Source organism: Elaeis guineensis, chromosome 9 (assembly GCF_000442705.2).
Source record: "Elaeis guineensis isolate ETL-2024a chromosome 9, EG11, whole genome shotgun sequence".
Lineage (NCBI taxonomy): Eukaryota > Viridiplantae > Streptophyta > Magnoliopsida > Arecales > Arecaceae > Elaeis > Elaeis guineensis.
Genome location: NC_026001.2, coordinates 85,663,887 through 85,685,142, shown reverse-complemented (window position 1 = coordinate 85,685,142; position 21,256 = coordinate 85,663,887). Strand labels below are relative to the sequence as shown.

The 21,256-nt window shown below is 38.9% G+C and overlaps 1 protein-coding gene across 1 annotated transcript; it reads left to right on the top strand.

Annotated features, from left to right (window-relative positions):
• Positions 1-442: 442 nt before the first annotated feature.
• LOC105051187 (uncharacterized) lies at positions 443-19,197 on the top strand. Its single transcript, XM_010931496.4, has 12 exons — positions 443-795; positions 911-1,061; positions 5,120-5,215; positions 7,476-7,552; positions 10,928-11,007; positions 14,242-14,302; positions 15,412-15,479; positions 15,604-15,685; positions 17,179-17,262; positions 17,391-17,468; positions 18,523-18,642; positions 18,741-19,197. Exons 1-12 carry the CDS (start codon positions 628-630, stop codon positions 18,915-18,917), a joined length of 1,242 nt encoding a protein of 413 aa, XP_010929798.1. The 5' UTR covers positions 443-627; the 3' UTR covers positions 18,918-19,197.
• The last annotated feature ends 2,059 nt before the right edge of the window (positions 19,198-21,256 follow it).

Sequence of the window (21,256 nt, the reverse complement as noted above, 5' to 3'; positions counted from 1 at the left end):
CATTAATGACGGCGCCATACCATGCTCCACTATATATATCGGGGAAGGCAACAGTGCTAGAGGTCCCTTGGAAACTCTTGGGCTTGCCCCCTCTCTCTCTTTTCCTCTCTCGCTGAGCTCCTTGTTTTCTTTTCACTGTTAGCTAGTCTCCTCTCCGACTTGACTGTCGGAGGGTCCCCGTCGGAGCCGTCTCCGATCAGTGCGGACTTTCTTTTGCAGGTGCTCATTCCCGACGATCAGGCGACGAGGGGATTGACCGCAACACAACCTTTCAAACTCAAATATCCCAATCCAAACTCAACTAATATTGGATAGGATCAAGTTTGGGTTGACCTGAATTTTATCACACATGTTAAGATTAAAAAAAACAAGATAAAAAAAAGAAGAAAACAAAAAGAGAAGGCAGAGAATCCAAGTCCATGCCTTTCACCACCTCCCAATCCTACTATCGTTAGAAGAACGGGAGGAAGCCGAAACGATACGAAAGGTATTAGTGTCCTACTCAAACATATATACCGGAGGATACTCGAGGTAGGAACAAAACAAGGGGTTTTTTTTCTGCGACTTTCTCTGTTTATATCTCGATCGATCGATCTCGTTCTTCTTCCCCTCGCTCTCCCTTCTCCAATGGCGGGTCTTTCTCTGCGGTGCGGGGACTGTGGCGCCCACCTCAAGAGCGTGGAGGAGGCCCAGGAGCACGCGGAGCTCACCTCCCACACCAACTTCTCCGAATCCACTGAAGCCGTCCTCAATCTCGTCTGCACCGCTTGCGGCAAGCCTTGTCGATCGAAAATCGTATGCAAATCTCCCTAAAGATATCTCCTTTCCTCCTTTCTTTTGCTGTTTGGTTTGGGATTTCGTTCATTGTGGAAAAAAAAATTGTGATTTTGGAGTCGTTTTGGGGTTAAAGGAGACCGATCTGCACACGAAGAGGACAGGGCATGCAGATTTCGTTGATAAGACCTCGGAGGCGGCAAAGCCGATTGAATTGGAGGCGCCGAAGGCTCCTATGGAGTCGGAGGAGAGCGCTGTGGCTCCTGCTGAGAGTAACCAGTCTGAAGGTGATTCTTTAATTTTCTTTTGTTCGGAGTTAATTGCGTTGATAGGATTCTACGTGATGCGGGAGGTGCATTATAGTAGGGATCTTGTTGGAGTTCTGATGGATTTTGTGGATCGCCTGTTCGTCTTTAGGTTATATGACGCGTGTTTTTGGTTTAGACCGTCAGATGGATTCTGTTCTACCTTCTATTTATTTGCTTATCCTGTTGTTTAATAGCTGCTGTTGTTTTGTGAGTTTATCCTTATTTGATCAAAGTATAAAAGGACTTGATTGAGATGGGTATCTGTCCTCAGATTCGATTTTTTTTTTTTAGTGAAATAGTATTATACGCGCATTGGAAGGGAATATCATACGGCAATTAAATGTCTCTCAAGAATTTACGCATTGCTGAATCTCTTAGTCAGCTTGATGTCAAGATCATTGAGATGGTGGACAGCCTGTGATAAATAGCTTTAATTTGAGAATGTTGCCACAAGACTCCGGTCTGAGGCAGATGCAGCTGAGGGTGGACATCGATCGGGGGCGGAGGTGCCTAAAGAGAATTTACAAAAGAAGTCCACTCATACTAAGGGTTGTTTAGTGGAAGACCCTCTGATGGTTAAGTTAGTCGGAGCTTGAGAATAGTAGAAGAAAGAGGGAGAATGGTGAGTGTGAGAGTGGGACATATATCTTTTTCTTCTAGATCAGGCTTATCTAAGGGTCCCCTTGATATCTCTTTATATTAAGGTAGAGCCATAGGCCGTTAGTTGGAATTTATAGACTGTTAAGCCTAATCCTTTAGGCCACATTTTGATAGGTTATTAGGATAGGGAATCTTCCTATTCGCCTGTGAATTAAAATTATTAGACAGTTGCAAATTTTGCCTATATTGGTGAATGAGCTGGTGGTCTGAAGTCGAGCCGAGGCCTCATGCCGATGACTATGTTCGAGGCTCAAGAACGCCGTCTCATCAACTGTAAGGCTTCATTTCCCATCTTTGATGAGATCTGATTATAAGGTCGGTAAGGTTCAGACCTCGGACTTGGTTGATGTACGAACTAAGAGTCGGTTGGAGGTCGATGATAAAAGTTGGTCCATCTTGGTTTCTCGGCCCTCCACGATATCTGGGGTAGTCCTATCGAATCAGTGAGTGGTTGGTTGTGTCTCGAGGAGAGGAAGGTCGGTGTGGGTAGTAGGTTACCTTCACAACACTTGTCTCTCACTTTCGAGCCCAAAGTGACCACATTGCTTCAAGCAGAGGAAGTAGCCGATTTTCAAGTCAGTCTCTGATTGCCGATCTGATCTTCTCTTTCGAGCATTTATCTTACCATATTCGACGGAGGAAATCTCAGGGTCTCATTAATGTGTTCCTTCACAATCCACACCATAGTTACGAGGGATGGGCGGTTCAAGGTACTGTGGAGTGATGGTTTGGGAAAAAAAGATTCGGAGATCGCTTTCAGGTTTGCTAGGACTTGCCATGTGCCAGACATTGGTAGACCCTGCAGTGTGGCTCGTGGATCGTCCTACATTGCTTGATCTGGGGGTCGTGCAATGAACAGTCGCAAGATCTAACAGACTAACACCCTTGATTTGGCCAAGTGGCGAGATTTGGTGATTCGGTAGGTGAATATACGGCAGTGGAGGTCTGCATAAATAGGATGTTGTTTGTTACCTCTCTCTTTTTTCTATTTTATTCTACCAGATTTTCTACCATTCTGCTATTGTCGTCAGTTAAGGAAGGCTTTTCCCTTCGTTGATATCATCTTCTCTAGAACTGGTGGTTGTCTTGCTTTTCGATTGGTCCTCCATTTCTCTTCGTTCTTTCTTTGTTTCTTGCTTTTTCTCATTTGGCCTTTGTAGTTCCTTTTGGAGTCCTGCTCGCACCTCCCCCCTTCTTCCTTCTTTGCGGCTTTGGCTTTTTTCCTATAATCTTCCTTCTTTCGCCAATGTCTCTTGACAGCGATGAGATTCGGGGCAAAAACCCTTGTGATGGCAGCAGTCTGCTAGCTGTCATCTCCTTGGATTGGGTCTAAGAGCGATTCTTGGGCTGTCATCGTGGTTGACTCCTCATCTGGGAACTAGGTCTCTGCTTCCCGCAACGTAGGCAGTCCTGTGCGTGGGTTCGGAGACTTCTGGAGCCCAAGTAATGAGGAGTCGTGCCTTACCGAGGATGACCTGGGAAGGTTTCGTTCTCAGTTCTTCATCTCCTCAATCTTTCGGCTCAAGGTCCTGGGTTGGGACGGCTGCGTGACCAACGCCTCAGGAGGCCGAGTCGCATTATACAAAGAGTCTCTTCGGACCAGTCTTCAGCTTTCATTCTATTCTTTCATTAGTAACGCCCTTGATTTCTATAGGGTCCTTCCAACTCAGATCACCCTGAATTCCACTCGGGTGATCATTGTTTTCTTCATTCTTTGCTATTGGCTCAGTATCATTCCGAGGTGTTTCCTCTTCAAGGTGTTATTCATTCTGAAGAAGCATTCTCATGAAGGGGTGGTGGTACTTCTCTCCTTGGTTGGGGTGCAAGTTCATCACTGGTCGTTCTTCCTCGATCCATGAATGGAAAAGCCATTTTTTCTTCGGGTCTTCAAATTATCCCTGAGGTTTTAGCCTAATTTGGGGCGACCCCTACTTGTCTCCAAATAAGGACAAGTCCATCCTTTCCGAGGATGAGAGAGACCTTCGAATTCTGCACAATGTCAAAGTGTTCGAGCTAAATAAACTGTTGTTTGAGCAGAATCTCTACGATGTGGCCACCGGCGGCGAAAAACACGTGGGTGGAGCCGCGACCTTCGCATCATCTTTTTTAAAAACGATGATGAATAGTGAAGCTGACAATAGATTTGTTGGCTTCACTATTTCAAATTTTCTTAAAAAAAGCTAAGAAATAGTGAAGTTGGTAATGTGTTTGCTGGCTTTACTATTTCAACATTTTTTAAAGTTCAAAAACAATGAAGTCGACAACCTACTGCCAGCTTCACTGTTGTCGGGTTTGTTTTAAAAAAGCCCATGAAACATAGGTGATTGCTCCTATTTCACAGTCGTGGAGTCGTAGGTGGCGGTTACGCAGCCCGACGGCCACGACAGCCAGTCGGAGGTGCTCCGACGGCCTCTCCATCGGATCCCCCTCGATCCTTTTCCTTCCCTCCCCCCCTCTCTCTTCTTTCTTTTCTCCCGCGGACGACATGGAGCCGCGGTGGCCACCGCAGCCCTCCGAAGGCCCCCGCAGCACTCTGGTGGCCACTGATGGCGTCTCCGCCGCCTCAACCTACTTTCCTCCTCTTCTCTCTCTTTCTCTTCCTCTCTTGTTCTCTTTCTCTCTTTTTCTTTTCCCCGATTCGTCCCTTCCTCCCTTCGTCGGTTTGCGCTGGTCCGATCTGGTACGGGGCTGTACCGATTCATGCCGTCGGCCGACCAGAACATATCCGGTAAAGATTTTGAAAACCTTGATTACGACATTATAAACAAAGGTTGGACGGACTCAAAATTCTAGAGTTGTTTAGAAGAGCTAGAATTCTTGTTTGCATATAATTCATATGTCTAGTCATCTTTAGAAAGCAATTTTAAACAGTACATTATTTATTTATTTGTTGACTTATTGGTAATGAATGCCCGTTATAAGAAGAGTCATCATATTTGATGTGTCTTTTTAAGTTTTAACAATTAGAAATGGTTTTGAAAAGTCTAGAACATGCTTGTCAATCATTAGGTAACCAGGCAGAGTAGTTTGTTTTAGAAGAAAAAGTGAGTTTGCTTAGCTTACTTTTTTTAATATTTATCTATATGGTTGTATATTGTTTCATATTTGTGTATGTGGGTCAGTGGCACAATATACTGCACTCAGCCAAATCTGGATATGTACGAGATATATGTCTTTGATATTAATATATGATTCATGAATACTTCTTCTTGGTTTATATATGCTCTCATTTAGTACCAGGTTACCTATATTATGAAGTTACACTTTTCTTTTTAGGGAAAAACATAATTGTTTTTCATTAGTTCTTTAATTTAATTTCCAGTCATTGTCTGCAAGCATGCCTTTATTTATTTATTTACTTTTTCCATGTGTACTAGAGATGGTTGTCCCAGAGGTTGATAAAAATCTTCTTGCCGAACTTGAGTCAATGGGATTTCCAACAGCTCGTGCAACAAGAGCACTTCACTTTTCTGGTAAGTTTGTTCAAATGTAGTTTCTCCTTTTGTTTATTTATTTTTTTGTACAAATGGTGGTCAGCCATCCATTTTGTTGTGGCAGACGTTGCTTCTTATGCTTTATTCTTGCCATCACTATGGCAATTTTCCCCTTGATTATCATAATGTTTATAATAATTGACTGAAACAAACATGTTTATGATTTTAAAAATTTTAAAAATCAAAAAAAGAATTGTTGTTTTCTACCCGGGGAAGTGTTCTATTCTAGTCTACTGCAAAGCAGATTACCGAACATCCATTTGCCTGTTTTGTTAAGTCGTAACATTTCCTGTTCCAATACCTTGTAATCCTAGTCTACATCAACACAACAAGACTATCTTGCTTTGCAGATTTTCCTATTGCCCTTATCTTCTCGATAGAAATTATTATACCTAGGCACCTTCGTAAGTTTTGATTATGAATGTTTGTAGTTAATACAGAAACATTATAGAAAAAGGTGTTTTGACGCATCATGAGGTTGTCAATGAATGTCTTCCTGCAAAATTGCCAATTTTCTAGCTCCCTTTTCATTTGATATATAAGCCCCAAGAAGTAACACACAAAGAGATCTTTAAGATTAAAAGACCTATATGTATGTAATGAGTTGATTCCTTCTTCCCTTGTTATCCGCAATAAATCATCAAAAATGCTCAGTGGTAGAGGATGAGATCCATAAAAGATAGGATTATAAGGAGCATCTATGATGAATATTAATCTTACCACCAAAGAATGATCTGACAATTTGTTCTTCACAAGATAAGAGAGCTTGGAGGTGTCAATATGTCTCCAGAGTAACAACTACTTTGGAATGTAAATTCATGAGCTCATGAATGGTAGTGGTGGTATGAAGTACGTTGTTCCAAGAAAATTGGTTTGAAACCTTAATATTAAAGTAGGGCAATGAGATCAGTTCTATTAATGATTATTGTTATATAGAATAGAGGGGTTGAACATAGATCTATGACTAAGTTATCCAGAAAAAAACATTATATTGAAAAATTCACATGTGATATAGGACATGTATCAGCTGCTCACATCCTTCAAAACTGCCATGGTGTTATGATCAATTTTTGGGATTGATGATGCCTCTGTCACGTCCAATGAGTGGTGAAGTAACAGCTACTATGGAATGTAAATCTGTAAACTCATGATTGGTGGTAGTGGTATGAAGAATGTTGTTCCAAGAAAATTGGTTTGAAAGCTAAATATTAAAGTAGGGCAATGAGATCAGTCCTATTAATGATTATTGTTATATGACAGAGATATAGGGGTTGAACATAGATCTATGACTAAGTTATCCATAAAAAGACATCATATTGAAAAATTGACATGTGATATAGGACATGTATCAGCTGCTCACATCCTTCAGAACTGCCATGGCATTATGATCAATTTTTGGGATTGATGATGCATCTGTGTCGAATGAGTGGCGGAGAAGTAGCAACTACTATGGAATGTAAATCTGTGAGCTCATGCTTGGTGGTAGTAGTATCACCAAGGTTGTTCCAAGAAAATTGGTTTGAAAGCTAAATATTAAAGTAGGGCATGGGATCAGTCCTATTAATGATTATTGTTATATGACAGAGAATATAGGGGTTGAACAAAGATCTATGACTGAGTTATCCATAAAAAAACATTATATTGAAAAATTGACATGTGGTATAGGACATGTATCAGCTTCTTACATCCTTCAGAACTGCCATGGCATTATGATCAATTTTTGGGGTTGATGATGCCTCTGTCATGTTGAATGAGTGGTGGAGAAGTATGAAGATGATGACCTGAATTCAGAATCTTAGAATTACTGTGCTAGTTTCCACTCAATGAAGGTGTTCCAGTTTCTGCACCTTCTCATGTTTTGGCCTCCTGGCTTCTGAGATCAAGCATTTTGATGTTTTTGAAAAACCTCTTGAAAACATGAACAAGAAACACTGTCGTTGCCCTTCTCGACCTGCTGTTTATTCCATCCATCAATTCACTTGATCTCCAGGTGGGACCCAAAGTTTATCCTGTCCCTCCAATTGCCTCTGCAGTGAACATGAGCAACAGTATTATAGCTATATCTGCAGTGAATGGGAAAGACCATGTAACCCCTAAAGACATGCATCCAGCAACGTGTGCATGTGCACATTCATTAATTACACAATGATAATTAAATGCAAGTACCTGAGTTCCTTTACTATCATTTTTCCTGTAAAGATTATGGATTCACTTGTTGTGGGGTCCCTCCTTTTTACAGGTAACAGCAGTCTTGAGGCTGCCATAAATTGGGTTGCAGATCATGAAGATGATCCTGACATTGACCAGATGCCTATGGTATGTACTCGTTTCGATGTGTGACACTGGTTACTGTAATATGTCATATCAATTTACACTTTGACATGGTAACATTTATCTCTTCTGGTGCACCAGTCCATATTTGACACGTAACAAAATCTTATCTTAGCTGGTTGGATGTAGTCAATCAGTAACAGTGCAATTTTGATATCATTAGAAAACTCTTTGCATTCTACCAGAGGTGAAACATTTATCGCCTCGACATCTTCGCACATAAATTTTTCCACTTAATCTTGGAAAAATTCCTTTTGAGAAAAATATAAATTTATGTATATGATGTTTGATATACTTTTGAAGTCAAATAACTAGTTTCTGAAACAAATTCCATGGTTGAATGACAAAAAAACTATATCTTGAAATTGCTAGATCAATTGCTATTGGAATACAGTATCTGAATACAGGACATGATCTGAGTACCACTCCCATGCTTATCATGATGCACATGGACAGGGAAGTTGTGGAGAAGATTACATAGTGATTAGAGAGGAGCAGGTCAGGAAAGTTGTGGAACATGAATGCATGCTTTTAAGAATTTTCCATAGTGGAAGAAATGAAAATCTACTTCTGATTATGAAAGTTCTCTGTTATATAGTATTTACATCTATGAGTGCTAGATTTGAAATGATCCTCTTGGATAGGGAGAAGATTTTTTTCATTCAAACCTAAAGTAAATTTGACAAAGTGGAGATATGCCTTTCAAGTGTTGTGCAGTTTTATCATATTAGTAATATGTCTAGGAAATTTGGCCTAAAGGATTAGGAAACCTTTCTTTACGGATTGAGATAAGGGGCGCTGCTGAGGGCACAATACAAAAAGTTTGGTGCGGCTGAATGTGATGGGGAGATGGAGATATGGTAAAACCAGAAAAGATAATTCTCGTTGTCCAGTTAGGAATGCTATAGTTTGAAAAATCATAATAGATACACCAAAAGATGATCAGGAAAGCCATCTAAGATGGATGGGCATGTGCAGCATAGGTCAATGCAGTTGTGCTAAGGGGTCCCATGGGCTGAAGGGTCAGAACAGATGAGGGAGATGAAAGAAGTTCCAGATCCACTTGTGGGAAGAGAGTCGAAGACAATTTCCATTTTGAGAATCATTTTCAGTTTTGAGGACATATTTATCGCAAGGATTTAGACGATGGTTCATGATGGTCTACACTGAGCTAGTTCTGGCACTGGGGATGTGGAGGATACTAAATACCAAGCAAACTGCTTGGTGTTGACTGTACTGGATCATGCTGAGTATAAAAAGCTCAGATGGTTTCATTTGGCTTGTACTGAGCCTAAGAGGCTCAAGTTATTTTTTCCCCACTATTTGAGGAGCTCTTGGTACAGTTTTGAGGAGGAGACCGGTGATGAGCAGGACTTTGTAAACTCACACCCAAAACATGGTGTTTGAACAAATCTACTATACACCTCTAGCAAAACGAGCCCTCATCCACATCTTCTTTTATTTTTTTAATTTTCTTTTCCTAGAGCACAATAAATTGTTGAGCTTCTGAATTTAATTATGAGAAATAACTTGTCAATGCATGATATAATTTGTACCAATGTTGTAGGTTTTATGAATGGTTACAAGTGGCAATACATTGTTAGAATATGATATTAGCTTAAAAGATACAGTGTGCCATGTTTAGCATGCTTACATGCTCTCATTCTTGACTTCATGGCATGATCTGATGTTTTAAATTATTGTTTTAATGCATGAAACAATTCTTTACTGCACCAAGAAGAACAAAGTACGGAACTTAAAAAAAAAAAAACAATAGAATCCAAGGAAACTCATGCCTGTATGTGTTGAAATGTGTGAGTGCTATTTTGCTTGCATATATAGAGTGCTAGCCTATGCAGAACGTGAGCATGGCATGGCATGTTGCATGTGCCATGTGAACCTTTGAACTCCATGGGCACGACAGTGATACCTAAATCCTTGAGAGGTTGATCGTCATGAATGGCAAAGTAGGATACTTGAACCCATATTGGTGGGTTAAGGCATCTTTATCTTTATATATGTATGTGAGGTTGTAAATTTTAGTATAATGATCAGTTGGGTTCTCGGCATGTTGTTGGTGTTAAAGATTGTGATTACATATGGGCTGCATTTTATTGAATGCATGTGAACACTAAATTTGAGGAACTACACTCAATTTTTTTTTTAGGTGCATACATCCATTGATTGCTTTGTTGAATTCATTATTGCATTTGCAACAATAATATGATATAAATTATTCCTTATGGCACCTTGTTATATTCCTTTATCAATTATTGTTTGTTTAATATATACGTTAGTCTTAGATTATAGGAAGCATGGATACTCAAATCACAGGCCTTCTCTATATCAAATATGTATCTAATACTGATGCTGAATATTTCTTGCATACTTGTCCAATACTTATATTAAGTTCTCTATTTACAACATTAAAAAAAATAATCCAGCCACTTCTTGAAAATGCTTGAGATTCTAAACTGATGCCTTGAAAAATGAGGGGAAGGACCTTTTTCATGTTAACCTTTCAACAATGAATGGTCAATCTTGGAGCCTGTGATGTTAATATTAAAATAAGAAGTATACAATTCGGTCTATGCATTTGAATGATGACCAAATGATGAGCTGGTAAAAGTTCATGCTGCCATATAAGTATGGGCTAAATTATCTTGATAGCCTACTATGCTTTATAGATTCTTTTTTGCATGCACACATACATATGTGTGTGTGCAAATTTATGCATCTTTATATGGAATCATAAATATTTGTTGATGTATCCTCTCCATATTGTACCTAGTTTTTTCAAGGTTTGCTGTATATTATCCCTATATGTGCTTCCTAGCTTAGATTTGAGAATAATTTGATATAAACAATCATGGAAGGCAAATAGAATATAGGCTTCATATTGTAATCGATAATATTGCTATGTCCTTATTTGGTAATATACTATTTGCATTCTCTTGGGACCCAGTTGACATGCCATTTTGAAGACAGCACACAAATTGATTTATATGCCATTTCTTATTTATATTTCTTATGGGGTCTGTTCATTGTCATTTTAATGGGAACACTCAACCAAATACAGCTTCATGCTTGTATCTCTAACTATTGTCTTCAAACGTGCTTTTGGGGCTTTTTGCTTGATGATATAGCGTTTGCCCTTTTGAACAGGTTTTATGTTATGTCAATATTGATTCTTATAAGCTGTCCATGCTATCATATGTTAACCTAATATTTGGTATGACAACATGCAACTTCCTTAGTTTTGGGACATTCCTTTGCCATTTAGATATGTTTATGCTCTGGAAAGAAATGATTGTTACATAAATTTATTCCATTTATTTTTTATATCTTATTTGCTCTCAGGTGCCTGTTAACACGCAAGCTGAAACCGGCAAACTGTCTTTAACTCCAGAGGAAGTGAAGATGAAAGCGCAAGAGCTACGGTTTGTTCTAAAGATCTTGTTTTGTTGTATTGCTATATGCCATGATAGAAAATAAATCATGACTTGAAATTGGTGATATTGTCTAAAGATATATGGAACTCATTTACTTCTTCTGACTTTTTATGAGAATGCAATGCTAGTCTTTATTATTTCAGATTCCTCTGGTCTACTGTTTGGTAAATATGATTCTTTTATAGCTATCAAATGCAATGATACGATTTCACGTCACATGTTTTGTCTTGGAATATCAATTTCGTGAAATATTGGTATGTGCTAAGTTGGAAAAGACAAAAAATTTAGGGGAATTTCAAAATCTTTCCAACTTGTTAATTTGACAAAACACTGGTCTGGTCAAGTAAAAACATTTTCTAGAGTCACTTCGGGTCAAGGAATTTCGTAGTTACTCTCGAATCTCTTTCCTTCTTTTCTTTCCTTCAAGTTTGACTATCTTCTTGAACAGCCATATAGTCTGTCTTTTATCATATGTTACTTCTTATTTGTTGCCAATTTTTTAATTTTAGTCAACAAGCCTTGAAATGGGGTTGGTTTTATGCAACAAAGTATGTTTGATCCAACCATAAGAATGTTTATGACTGTATCTATATGCGATGTCAACCTCTATATTGGTGCCAAAAGCTTGGCCAACTTTGTATTGTGGCGGCATCTACTCTCCAGATCTAGAAGATCAACTGGCATATAAGGAGATAAAAAAGGACGGCCTAGTGTATGAGGCTCTTGAGGGTCAAATGCATGCAGCAGCAGTACCTTCACATACGGAGAGGTTGTCTTCATGTTTCAAACCCATGCCTCCAAGTCATAATGGAGCAACCTTACTGTTGCACCAAGGCTCACCTGCTAAGGAGGCCTATGTTGTTTGGTTATAGTGTTTAAGCTTATGCACCCAAGGAGCAACCCTTTAAAACTTCTGTAGATTGATTCTTAAACAAGAAAGAAGAAGAGTTTTATTTCTCCAAATGGGAACTATTTTTATGTGTTGTCAGACACTTGAGTGATGCTCTTGGAGTCCATATCAAATGCTTACTATTTAGTTATAACTGTCTTAGACACATGTTTACACCACATCCTGGCACCTAGGGATCATCATGCACGTGATAGCTTTAGGATGTGATTTGAAAAGGGATTCCAAGTGTTGAGCCAAACAAGACTGAAAACTTTTAAATCATGTGATCTCACCTCGAGTTAAAGGGAAGGTAAGATGCTCAATAAGCCAAAGCAACAAATGTCGTATACGGGGAGTTGACCGAGTCTTGCTTAAAGGTACCTTTGTATGGGGAATCTTACTATAGACCAAGTAAAAAGAGAGATGGTGAGGGTGAACTATTGTGGGTAGGCCAAGTGAAGTCTAATTGTGACAGATTTTAGGCTAATCGAGCATGGCTCTTGGTTTGATAGCCGATGCAGAATCTGGCTGTTATGACAGCACAAGTAGTGGAAGGCAGTTAATGTTAGTCGCCGGAACTAACAAAGTAGAGGCTAGATGAGGGCTACTACCACTGGGAGTGGACGGTAACTATATCATTTGTCTTCTAGTATAAACAATTGTAAGTAATCTATGGAGAAGATCCTTTTTAGATCATCCAATCAACCAGATTTTATGTTAATCTTTATCTTCAAATATCTTTGCTTTTACTCTTTAAATTCTATGTTTTAGTTTCCCAGTAGAATTCTAGTTTATCTGCAGCAGTAATCTGTAGCCCCGGCTACACTCTACCTCTTCCTCTTTGAACAAGCAGTTTAACTGTAGTGAGAGTCCTTGAAGGTCAAGGCATCTGGACCCATGCTACTATCATTATTCTTCTTTTGTTGTTCTCTTTCCAGCTAATCTGCTGCTGGTAGTGTGTGATCACATGACCCATGCATTGGACTTGTTATCCATATTTCGAGGGCTCAGCAAGCCTTTTTGGCACGCATCTCAGGCATCTTGATGGCAACAACACCAAATATTTTGCATGCAATTTTTACGTACAGTTGAAGAGTTTGAATCCTTTGAAAGTGAGTTCAACTATTGATGGCCAGCATAAAACTATATTCACATCTGTTGAACATGATGATGCCATTTATAGTCTGAAGATGTCCCAAGTATGCAAACTTTCTGCCAAGTCAAATGCAAATAGGGGACTAATTTGTTAGTGCTAGGTTTACCTTTTAAGACCCAGTTTCTAAGGTTTCATAAAAGCCAATTCAAATAACAGATATTGGTCTTCTTGAATATTGCTTATCTGTTTAAAACTGGTTATAAGGATCCATGCAAATCTATGTAGGCTAAAAGTTGGGCAACTCAAACCCTGCACCTCCCCCTCTCTCTTATTTTCTTTTTTTCTTGAATAGATATTCACATATCACAAAAGACTCAAAGTTACATCTGAGCTTCAAGACAGCTAATGATTGGTAAAGCATATTGTTGCCTTTTCTTCCTACCTTATGGGTTTTCATATAGATGTCCAGTGAGGGGGTTTGAATGTATATTAACCACATTCAGGCCTGGCCAACATAGATTGGATTAGAGTGATGATAGTTAAAATGATGATTTGGTGAACTTTGACCAGGTGCAGAGCTGGCCTAGTATACTATATAGAACAAGCATACCATATAGGCCTAATGTTTTTTTAGCACATGTACTCACCACTGCCCCTGCTTTTCAGTAGGCTTTAACTGGAATGTTGAATTGGCTGTTTGTACTTGCATTGAAGTCTTTTTGTAATAAACTGGATCATTTTGCTGAATAAGGAGTGGTAAATTGTCCTTATAAGATTAAGTTTCATCCTATGTTGACATAGGGCATTGTGTTATTCAAGTGTTAATCTTGGTACCAGATGCTGTGTTGGCACCTTGCCAGTGTGGGTTGGTGTGATATGGTACATCCTTGTACAAATACATGGTATGATGTTGGAGTTTGCGCAACACCTATCCCTTGTGTTGGTACAAGGGCGTACTACACCCCCATACTGTTCTAGTACTGTACTGGTTCAGTATGGCAACCCTGTACAGGCTGGTACATCAGCAATTAAAAATTTGTTTTTATTTCTGTGTCTTGGTTCTAACTCCCCAAAAGTTGGGACAGGGCTTGACGATTATGGTTATTGTATATTGGATTCAGACTTTTTCTTGTTAAACATGGCATTTTTGTTTGCTTTCAACATTAAATGAAACTCAAAAGTTGGGCAAAACCTGGGGGATATAGGTATGTCTCTCATTAGTCTTTGGTACTTGCAGTGAACGTGCTCGCAAGAAGAAAGAAGAAGAAGAAAAAAAGATGGAAAGAGAAAGAGAGAAGGTATTACCTTGTTCCTTCTATGTTAGTTGTTCTTCTTTTGGCTGGTTAATGTGATTTTGATGCATCATTTTTATAACTTGCACTGAAAGTCTTGTGACATATATCAATTGGAGACCATAAATCTACTATTGATAGTCAGTAAGATAATTATTTGAAGTTGTGTTTCTTGGTCTCTTATAAGATTTTAAAAGCCAAGGACTGAGGTCCAAGTGAACCATGCTTTGATTTATTCAAGGAAGCTGTTCTTTAGATCAAATATGATTACTGAGGATCAACTTATTGACATACTTTCTGGTGTTTTTTCAAAGTTGGCATGCAGAGAGCTGTCATCAAGATCCTAATTCAGGGTTTTAACATAGGACTCTAAATTGAAATCAATTATTGACCATGCCATTACAGCATGGTGCTTTGTATATATCTGTAAATTTAATCTTGTATTCTTTGAGCCAGAAAAATAGCCAAACAATTTTAACAATTCTGGAACATAGTTGAATAAATCCAAAAGGACTTTGTAATGCAGGACAATCAAATATATGAAGCTATGATAAAAATTCGATGCACCAAGGTATGTTATATAAGATATTTAGTTCTAGGAAGCATAAGGGTTATAAAGAGCAAGATTTTAAGTATCGAATCGATGCATGTTTGAAGGCCCTAAATGTGACTGTCCATCAAGAAACAATGCATTACACACTGTAGGCGTCTTAGAGACAAGTACAGATTTCAAATTTATACTTACATGTTGACGTATAGGGAAACTAATATTACTACAGCTTAAATTGTGTGGTTTAATGTGCCAGCATGGATGGTTTGATTTATTTTCCATTTGCACCTTCTTTTCAGGCCTCATTTGTTTGCACTTTGTGTGGGGTCTCTCTTTTAACTGTGGTTTGCATTAAGTTTTTACTAACCTAATCTTTCTTTATTTTAAGAATATTCTTGTACTTTTCTTGCCTTCTCTTTGTGCTGATTGCTGGAAGCTAGATGTATTATCTTGTAACTTTATTTTTTATTTTCAATTTTGCAAACCTGCACTTAATGCACTAGCTCAACATTTTAGGAGATGGATTTCAGGATGTAGTTAGACCTTGCTGTTGTATCTACTGCAGGAGAGAATACGCATTGGTAAGGAACTTTTGGAAGCCAAGCGGATTGAGGAGGAAAATGAAAGGAAAAGGTTTATTTTAGCCTAAAGCTCTTCTTGCGGATAATGATTATTTGATTTTTGGCATAATGCCTGTAATTGGCATATTGCTTATCTTTTCTGGTCTGGTTCATTAGTGCATCTCCTTCTTGCACAGACTGTTGGCGTTGCGGAAGGCCGAGAAAGAGGAAGAGAAAAGAGCAAGAGAGAAAATTCGCCAGAAACTAGAGGAGGATAAGGTCTGTCTTGTCATGCTGTCCTATTTCTTTAGATCTTTTATCTATGTTGGAATTTTGGTTTTATGTGTATTGTGTAGACCATTTCATTTATGCTTGCTGTTTGGAAGCTAACATCTTCTAGAATATAAGATATCCATTTTATATTTCTATTGCTTTCACTTTTATACTTAAATTTCTGTTAATTATCTGTCTAATGGTTATCATACGCTATAATTTTATAAATGATTTTCTTTTTTATGATTTTTGAGCTGATTGTAGTAGTTAAAATGCTATTTACTGTGATGCTTAATTGTGATGTGAATAAAATTAATATTCATTTATTCCTTTTTCTGTTTATTGTCTGCTCCGAGTGTGGGATCTAATGATTCATGATTCAACAAATATGACTTTAAAGTCTAGGAAGTGATCCTGTTTGCCATGTGTTTGCATATTGCAGTTCAGGAAGGCTTTAATCCATTACAATAATTTTGTAAAAGTAAGTACAAGATTATGGTGGAACTTGAAAATGCATGCTTGTGTGGCAAACATATTAAAACATCCAAGTTCAACCCATGGGATGGTCATGACTCATTAAAAAGATAACTGTACATTGCTAATTTGAGGTTAAGTAATAGTGGGGTTGGAAGAATGAATGCTGGGTGTTCGACTGATGGAACTTTAATACTCATGGACTTGTGGGATTTTGGTGAACATAATATGTTCCACAAGATGAAAACATACCATAATGGCAATGCTTCTCTATACCCTAGTAATGGGCTATACCTCTTAGGTATTTGTATTATTGTGTGATGAGATACCTAACGAGCATAAACTACACTAGTTAGGTATTTGTGTTATTGTGCTATGAGACCCTAAAGGGCATAAACTACACTAGTTAGCTGACAATCTTGGACTGCAATGTCAATATGTTTGAATCAAGTCCACAAGAAGGTGAGTTATCTAGTTTCTATGCCTATGACTTTACCTTATGCATAGCTGCATTTTCCTGGATGAGTAAAGGAGTGGATAAGAATTCCTTACCTAACTGTTATACTGGTAGAATCTTCACAAACCTTCTATTGTATCTCCAACTACTATCTTTTCCGTGGTCGTTATTTATGTTGTTTATTACTTCTACAATTTATGACGTGCTTCTTGGAGCTCAGCTGCTTTTGATTGTTTCAAGTTAGTCATTGACATCAATGCATTGAACTTTCCTTTAAGACGGAGAATGTTCAATAACTTGCTTGGGCTTGATGTTGTCCTAAGCACGACATATCAATGTATAGAGAACATACGATAGTATCACGTGAATCTGCAGTTAAAAGAATTGGGACTTAATTATTTCGCCATCAAATGTTTGTCAGTCTGTGACCTTATCCCATTGTTTTTGGATAGCGGGCTATTGTTTTTGTGACAGCGGGCCTGTTCTTGTCCTAGTGTGCTTGGTTCTTATCCCTGTTAACATCAGAGGTGTATTGCCCTTAACACCGTCACGTAAAATCTTTTTACAGGCAGAAAGAAGGCGGAAACTTGGGTTGCCTCCTGAAGACCCTGAAGCTGCAAAACCCAGCTCAACAGTGGTGGAGGAGAAGAAGGTACTTTTTGATCCAACTGATTCACATAAATTTCATACAGCCTCCTAATTAAGTTACAAGCCTTGGTGTGTGCGGAACACCGAATAAAACTGTATTATTTATTGGCACATATGCTTTACAATTTGCAGAGTTTCTTACCTGTTAGGCCTGCTTCAAAGGCAGAGCGCATGAGAGACTGTTTACGCTCTCTTAAGCAACATCAGAAGGTATCCTCAGTCTCAATTATGTTTGGTCATAAATTCTCAGAGAAGTATGGGATGAGATTTGTGATCTGTTACTCATATCAAACATAGAAAAGTGTCAACATGTATGCATCATTTGAGTTTTTGGCTAAAGTCTCATATTCTTAAGCAATGAAGTACATTTAAGCACTGGTTGTGCTCTTTTATCTGTCTTCTAGAATCGTTCAAAGGGTTTTTAACGTGTTAGTTCTCTTTTTCCAACCCAATCCCAAATGGTTCACTTTTTTGTGAAAATACATATAGCAACTTTTTTGGTTATTTGGACAAAATAATCCCTTTATTCAACTAATATTGATTTGGACAAATAATCCTATTATTTGACTATTAGATGGCAACCTGTCAAATCAATATTAGTCGAATAATAGGATTATTTTGCCCTAATAATCAAAACCACGTGCTACGTACTTTTAGAAAACAGGGACAATTTTGTGATTGGGTTGGAGAAAGAGGGCTAACGTGTCAAAATTGCTCATTCAAATTATTTCATGCTCTACTTCACTTTTTGCTACTTTCTGACTGCCAAGACTGACATCATCCCTAAAACAAATAAAACAAGGGCAGTCTAATGCATGAGGCTCTTGCTATTGTGGGTTCTGGGGAGAATCATATGTATGCAGCCTTACCTTTGCTTATGGAGAGGCTGTTTCCATGTTTTGAATTCGTGACCTCTCCTGTCACAGTTGAGCAACCTACCATTGTGCCAAGGCTCTCATTCATCCCTTCAAAAAGTACTGTATAAAATAGAAAGATGCAACTTTATAGTATGTAGTCACAAAATTTTGACCATTATTTTGCATGTTTCATGCATCACAGAATGTGTTTCTTGTGCTGAATGCTTGTTCTATGGTCAGGGGCAAGCATCTGGCTTGAAAAGGATTTTGACATGTTGGTTAAAATGGATAGTCCAAGGGCTTTCCTATTTAATTGGCAAATATGTTGTTCTTTTACAGATAAATTATGGTAAATAGTTGCTTGCTGTTGAATCACATTATATGCCGTCTAATGTTCAACCTGGCAGGATGAGGATGCTAAAGTTAAGAGAGCTTTCCAAACACTTCTCACTTATGTGGGCAACATTGCCAAAAATCCAGATGAAGAAAAATTCAGAAAAATCCGAGTAAATAATCCAACATTTCAGGTAAATGAGAAATTCCATGAGTTTCATATTGCATTGGCTTGATTCTTCATTTCCTGAACAATTTAATTAGTTACTCTCTTTCTAATTTCTTTCAACAGGATAGAGTTGGTAGCCTTCATGGAGGCATTGACTTTCTCGAGATATGTGGCTTTCAAAAGCTTGACAACAATGAATTTCTGTTTCTGCCTAGGGACAAGGTTGATATGGCAGTCCTGAATTCTGCTGGATCAGAGTTGAATTCTGCCATAGCCAATCCCTTCTTTGGAGTTCTCTAGGTTGAAGGTATCAAACTCATGGGTACTTGTCTTTATTCTCTAGGTTGAACAGAAATCTGGTACAAACATGACAGTATTGAGTGAAGTGAGAAGGGGAGGAAATCAGAAATCAAGGGCCTTTATATTCTATCATTGTTTGAGCGGGAAGCAAGGCTTGCTTTTGTCATCTGATTTAGTTTACTATAGTCGGTACCAGTTTTTTGAATTATGCAGGTAAATATTTGAAGGTTATTTAAAAAGGAAATTCTGCTGAGGAATTGATTTTAAATTTCATATGTAAGCTACTGTCCATGATTTTCTCTTCTAAATATAAATGACTGTGTCACATATGATATACTTCACTAGGTTGTAATGACTCTATCTTCAACCATTTGTCAGATTTAGGCTTTCCTGTTGTTCAATTTTGACAGAATATCTGCCTTCTTGGTTGCTGAAGTCTTTGCCAAATTGTTGACAAATCACTGTCCGATGTCCTCTGTCATCTTCCCATTGCTGTTTTTGGCGTTGTCAGTTTGTACAACCTGAATTTCTGCCATCTGATGACCCTTTGTCTCTCCATGGCTCTGTTCGTATCGTCCATTTGTACCACCTTCATGTCTGTTGTTACGTTTTTGCTGCTACTAAAAGTTCAAAGTCTATCATAACTTAGATCTCTTTCAACCCATCTAGCTGAGCTTCCAGCAGCAGACTCTCCCTTCAAGATCATTACTTTGAGTTTTACCAAAGCAACCATTATCTGTAGTGCATTGCGCAGCTTTGCCATTTTTTAGTTTCCAATAAAAAAAAGGTCCATTTTTTAGTTTCCAATAAAAAAAGTTCATAGTATCACTAACAGGTTATATGGGATCTTGCTTTATACTATTATGGCTAAAACCTTGATTATATGCTGTACCTGTGAAGCCTCCTTAGGTATTCTTTTTTCCCCTAGAGGCTCTGGAGGCAATTCTAGAAGGGCATTTTTAAGTGGCCTGTGATCATTATCAAATTCCATATTGCAGTACTGATCCAGCTAAAGCAATAGTGAGTTTCCCCAAATTTTCCAGGTTGCTTTTGTCCTCCCGCCCAAGAACTCTGCTAAGGTTTTGGGATCCACATTCACAAGCAAATTTAGATTGTACCGCTTGTTTTAGTCTCCTGGTAGGGCTAGAAGTGAGCTCGGACCAGTTCGAGATTCATCAGGCTGGGCTGATTTCGGATCGGATTTCGTGTTCAATCCGAAATCATTCAGGTCGGATTCGAATCAAAAAAAAAAAAAAAAAAAAGGTCCGTTTTGTTTTCGGACCGAGCTTGGATTTACCTTTGGTTCGGCTCGGGCCAGAATTTGAATTTTAGTTCGATTATCGGTCCAAATTTTTGATCCGAGTTTAATTTTTTATTAAATTGATTTAGCTTAAATAAATAATCTGAGTTAGCCTAAATTGATCTGTTAGTTAAATTGAGTTAACCAATTAGCCAAATTTTAAGGTTTTCATCCGGCATTCCATCCTTCAGTCTTTCTTTCGAGTCTCAATTTTTTCTATTGAGATTTCATGTCGAAGAGCCCTAGCTTCCGTCTATCGACCATCGCCATCCTCACTCCTGTTCCTCTCTGCTCTTCTGTCAGTCTTTGCCGTCGCTCTCCTTCCGATCCTCAACCGTGTTGGGCTCCCCCCTCTAATCTCCTGCAGGTGCTCTTCTTTCCACATGTCCACCTCCGTCGTGCCTCTCCCTCCGTCGCGCCTCGTCGTCATCGGTGACTCTACAGGCACTCAAGAACCTACCTTCGTTGCCTCCTCCCCTGCCTCTGTCGTGCCTCTCCCTTCGTCGTGCTCTATCATTGCCGCCTCCAACGCTGACCCAAGCATTCAAGAATCCACCTCCATCGCCGCCTTCATCGCACTCCGTCATCGTCGCCCCCCTCCCTCCGTCGCGTTCTATCGTCGCCGCCTCCATCGCCGACCCCGTCATCCGTCTTTAGCCACCAATTGCAGATCTGATTTCAGATTGGTCGGGGAGTCGAGGAAGATGGCCGGAAGGGGGAGCTGAGGAAGATTGGGGAGTCGAGGAAGATGCGGGAGCCGTGTGGGTTGGCCCAATTGGGCTTGAGCCTGTATTTTTTCAAAAAAATCGGGCTTAAGTCAGACCTGAAGTTCGAAAAATTATTTCAGGCCGGGCTCGGGTAGAAGCATGGCCTGGCCTAGCCCGATCCGGCTCCAATCCTACTTGTAGACTTTCTTGTCTCGAGTGGACCAGAACAGCAAACTGACTTACGATAGGAGCTAGAGCAAGTCATTAGTCCAGAAAATTCTAACCCAAATTTAAGTAGCATTTGTTAAAGTTGACCCAAACTCAAACCCAAC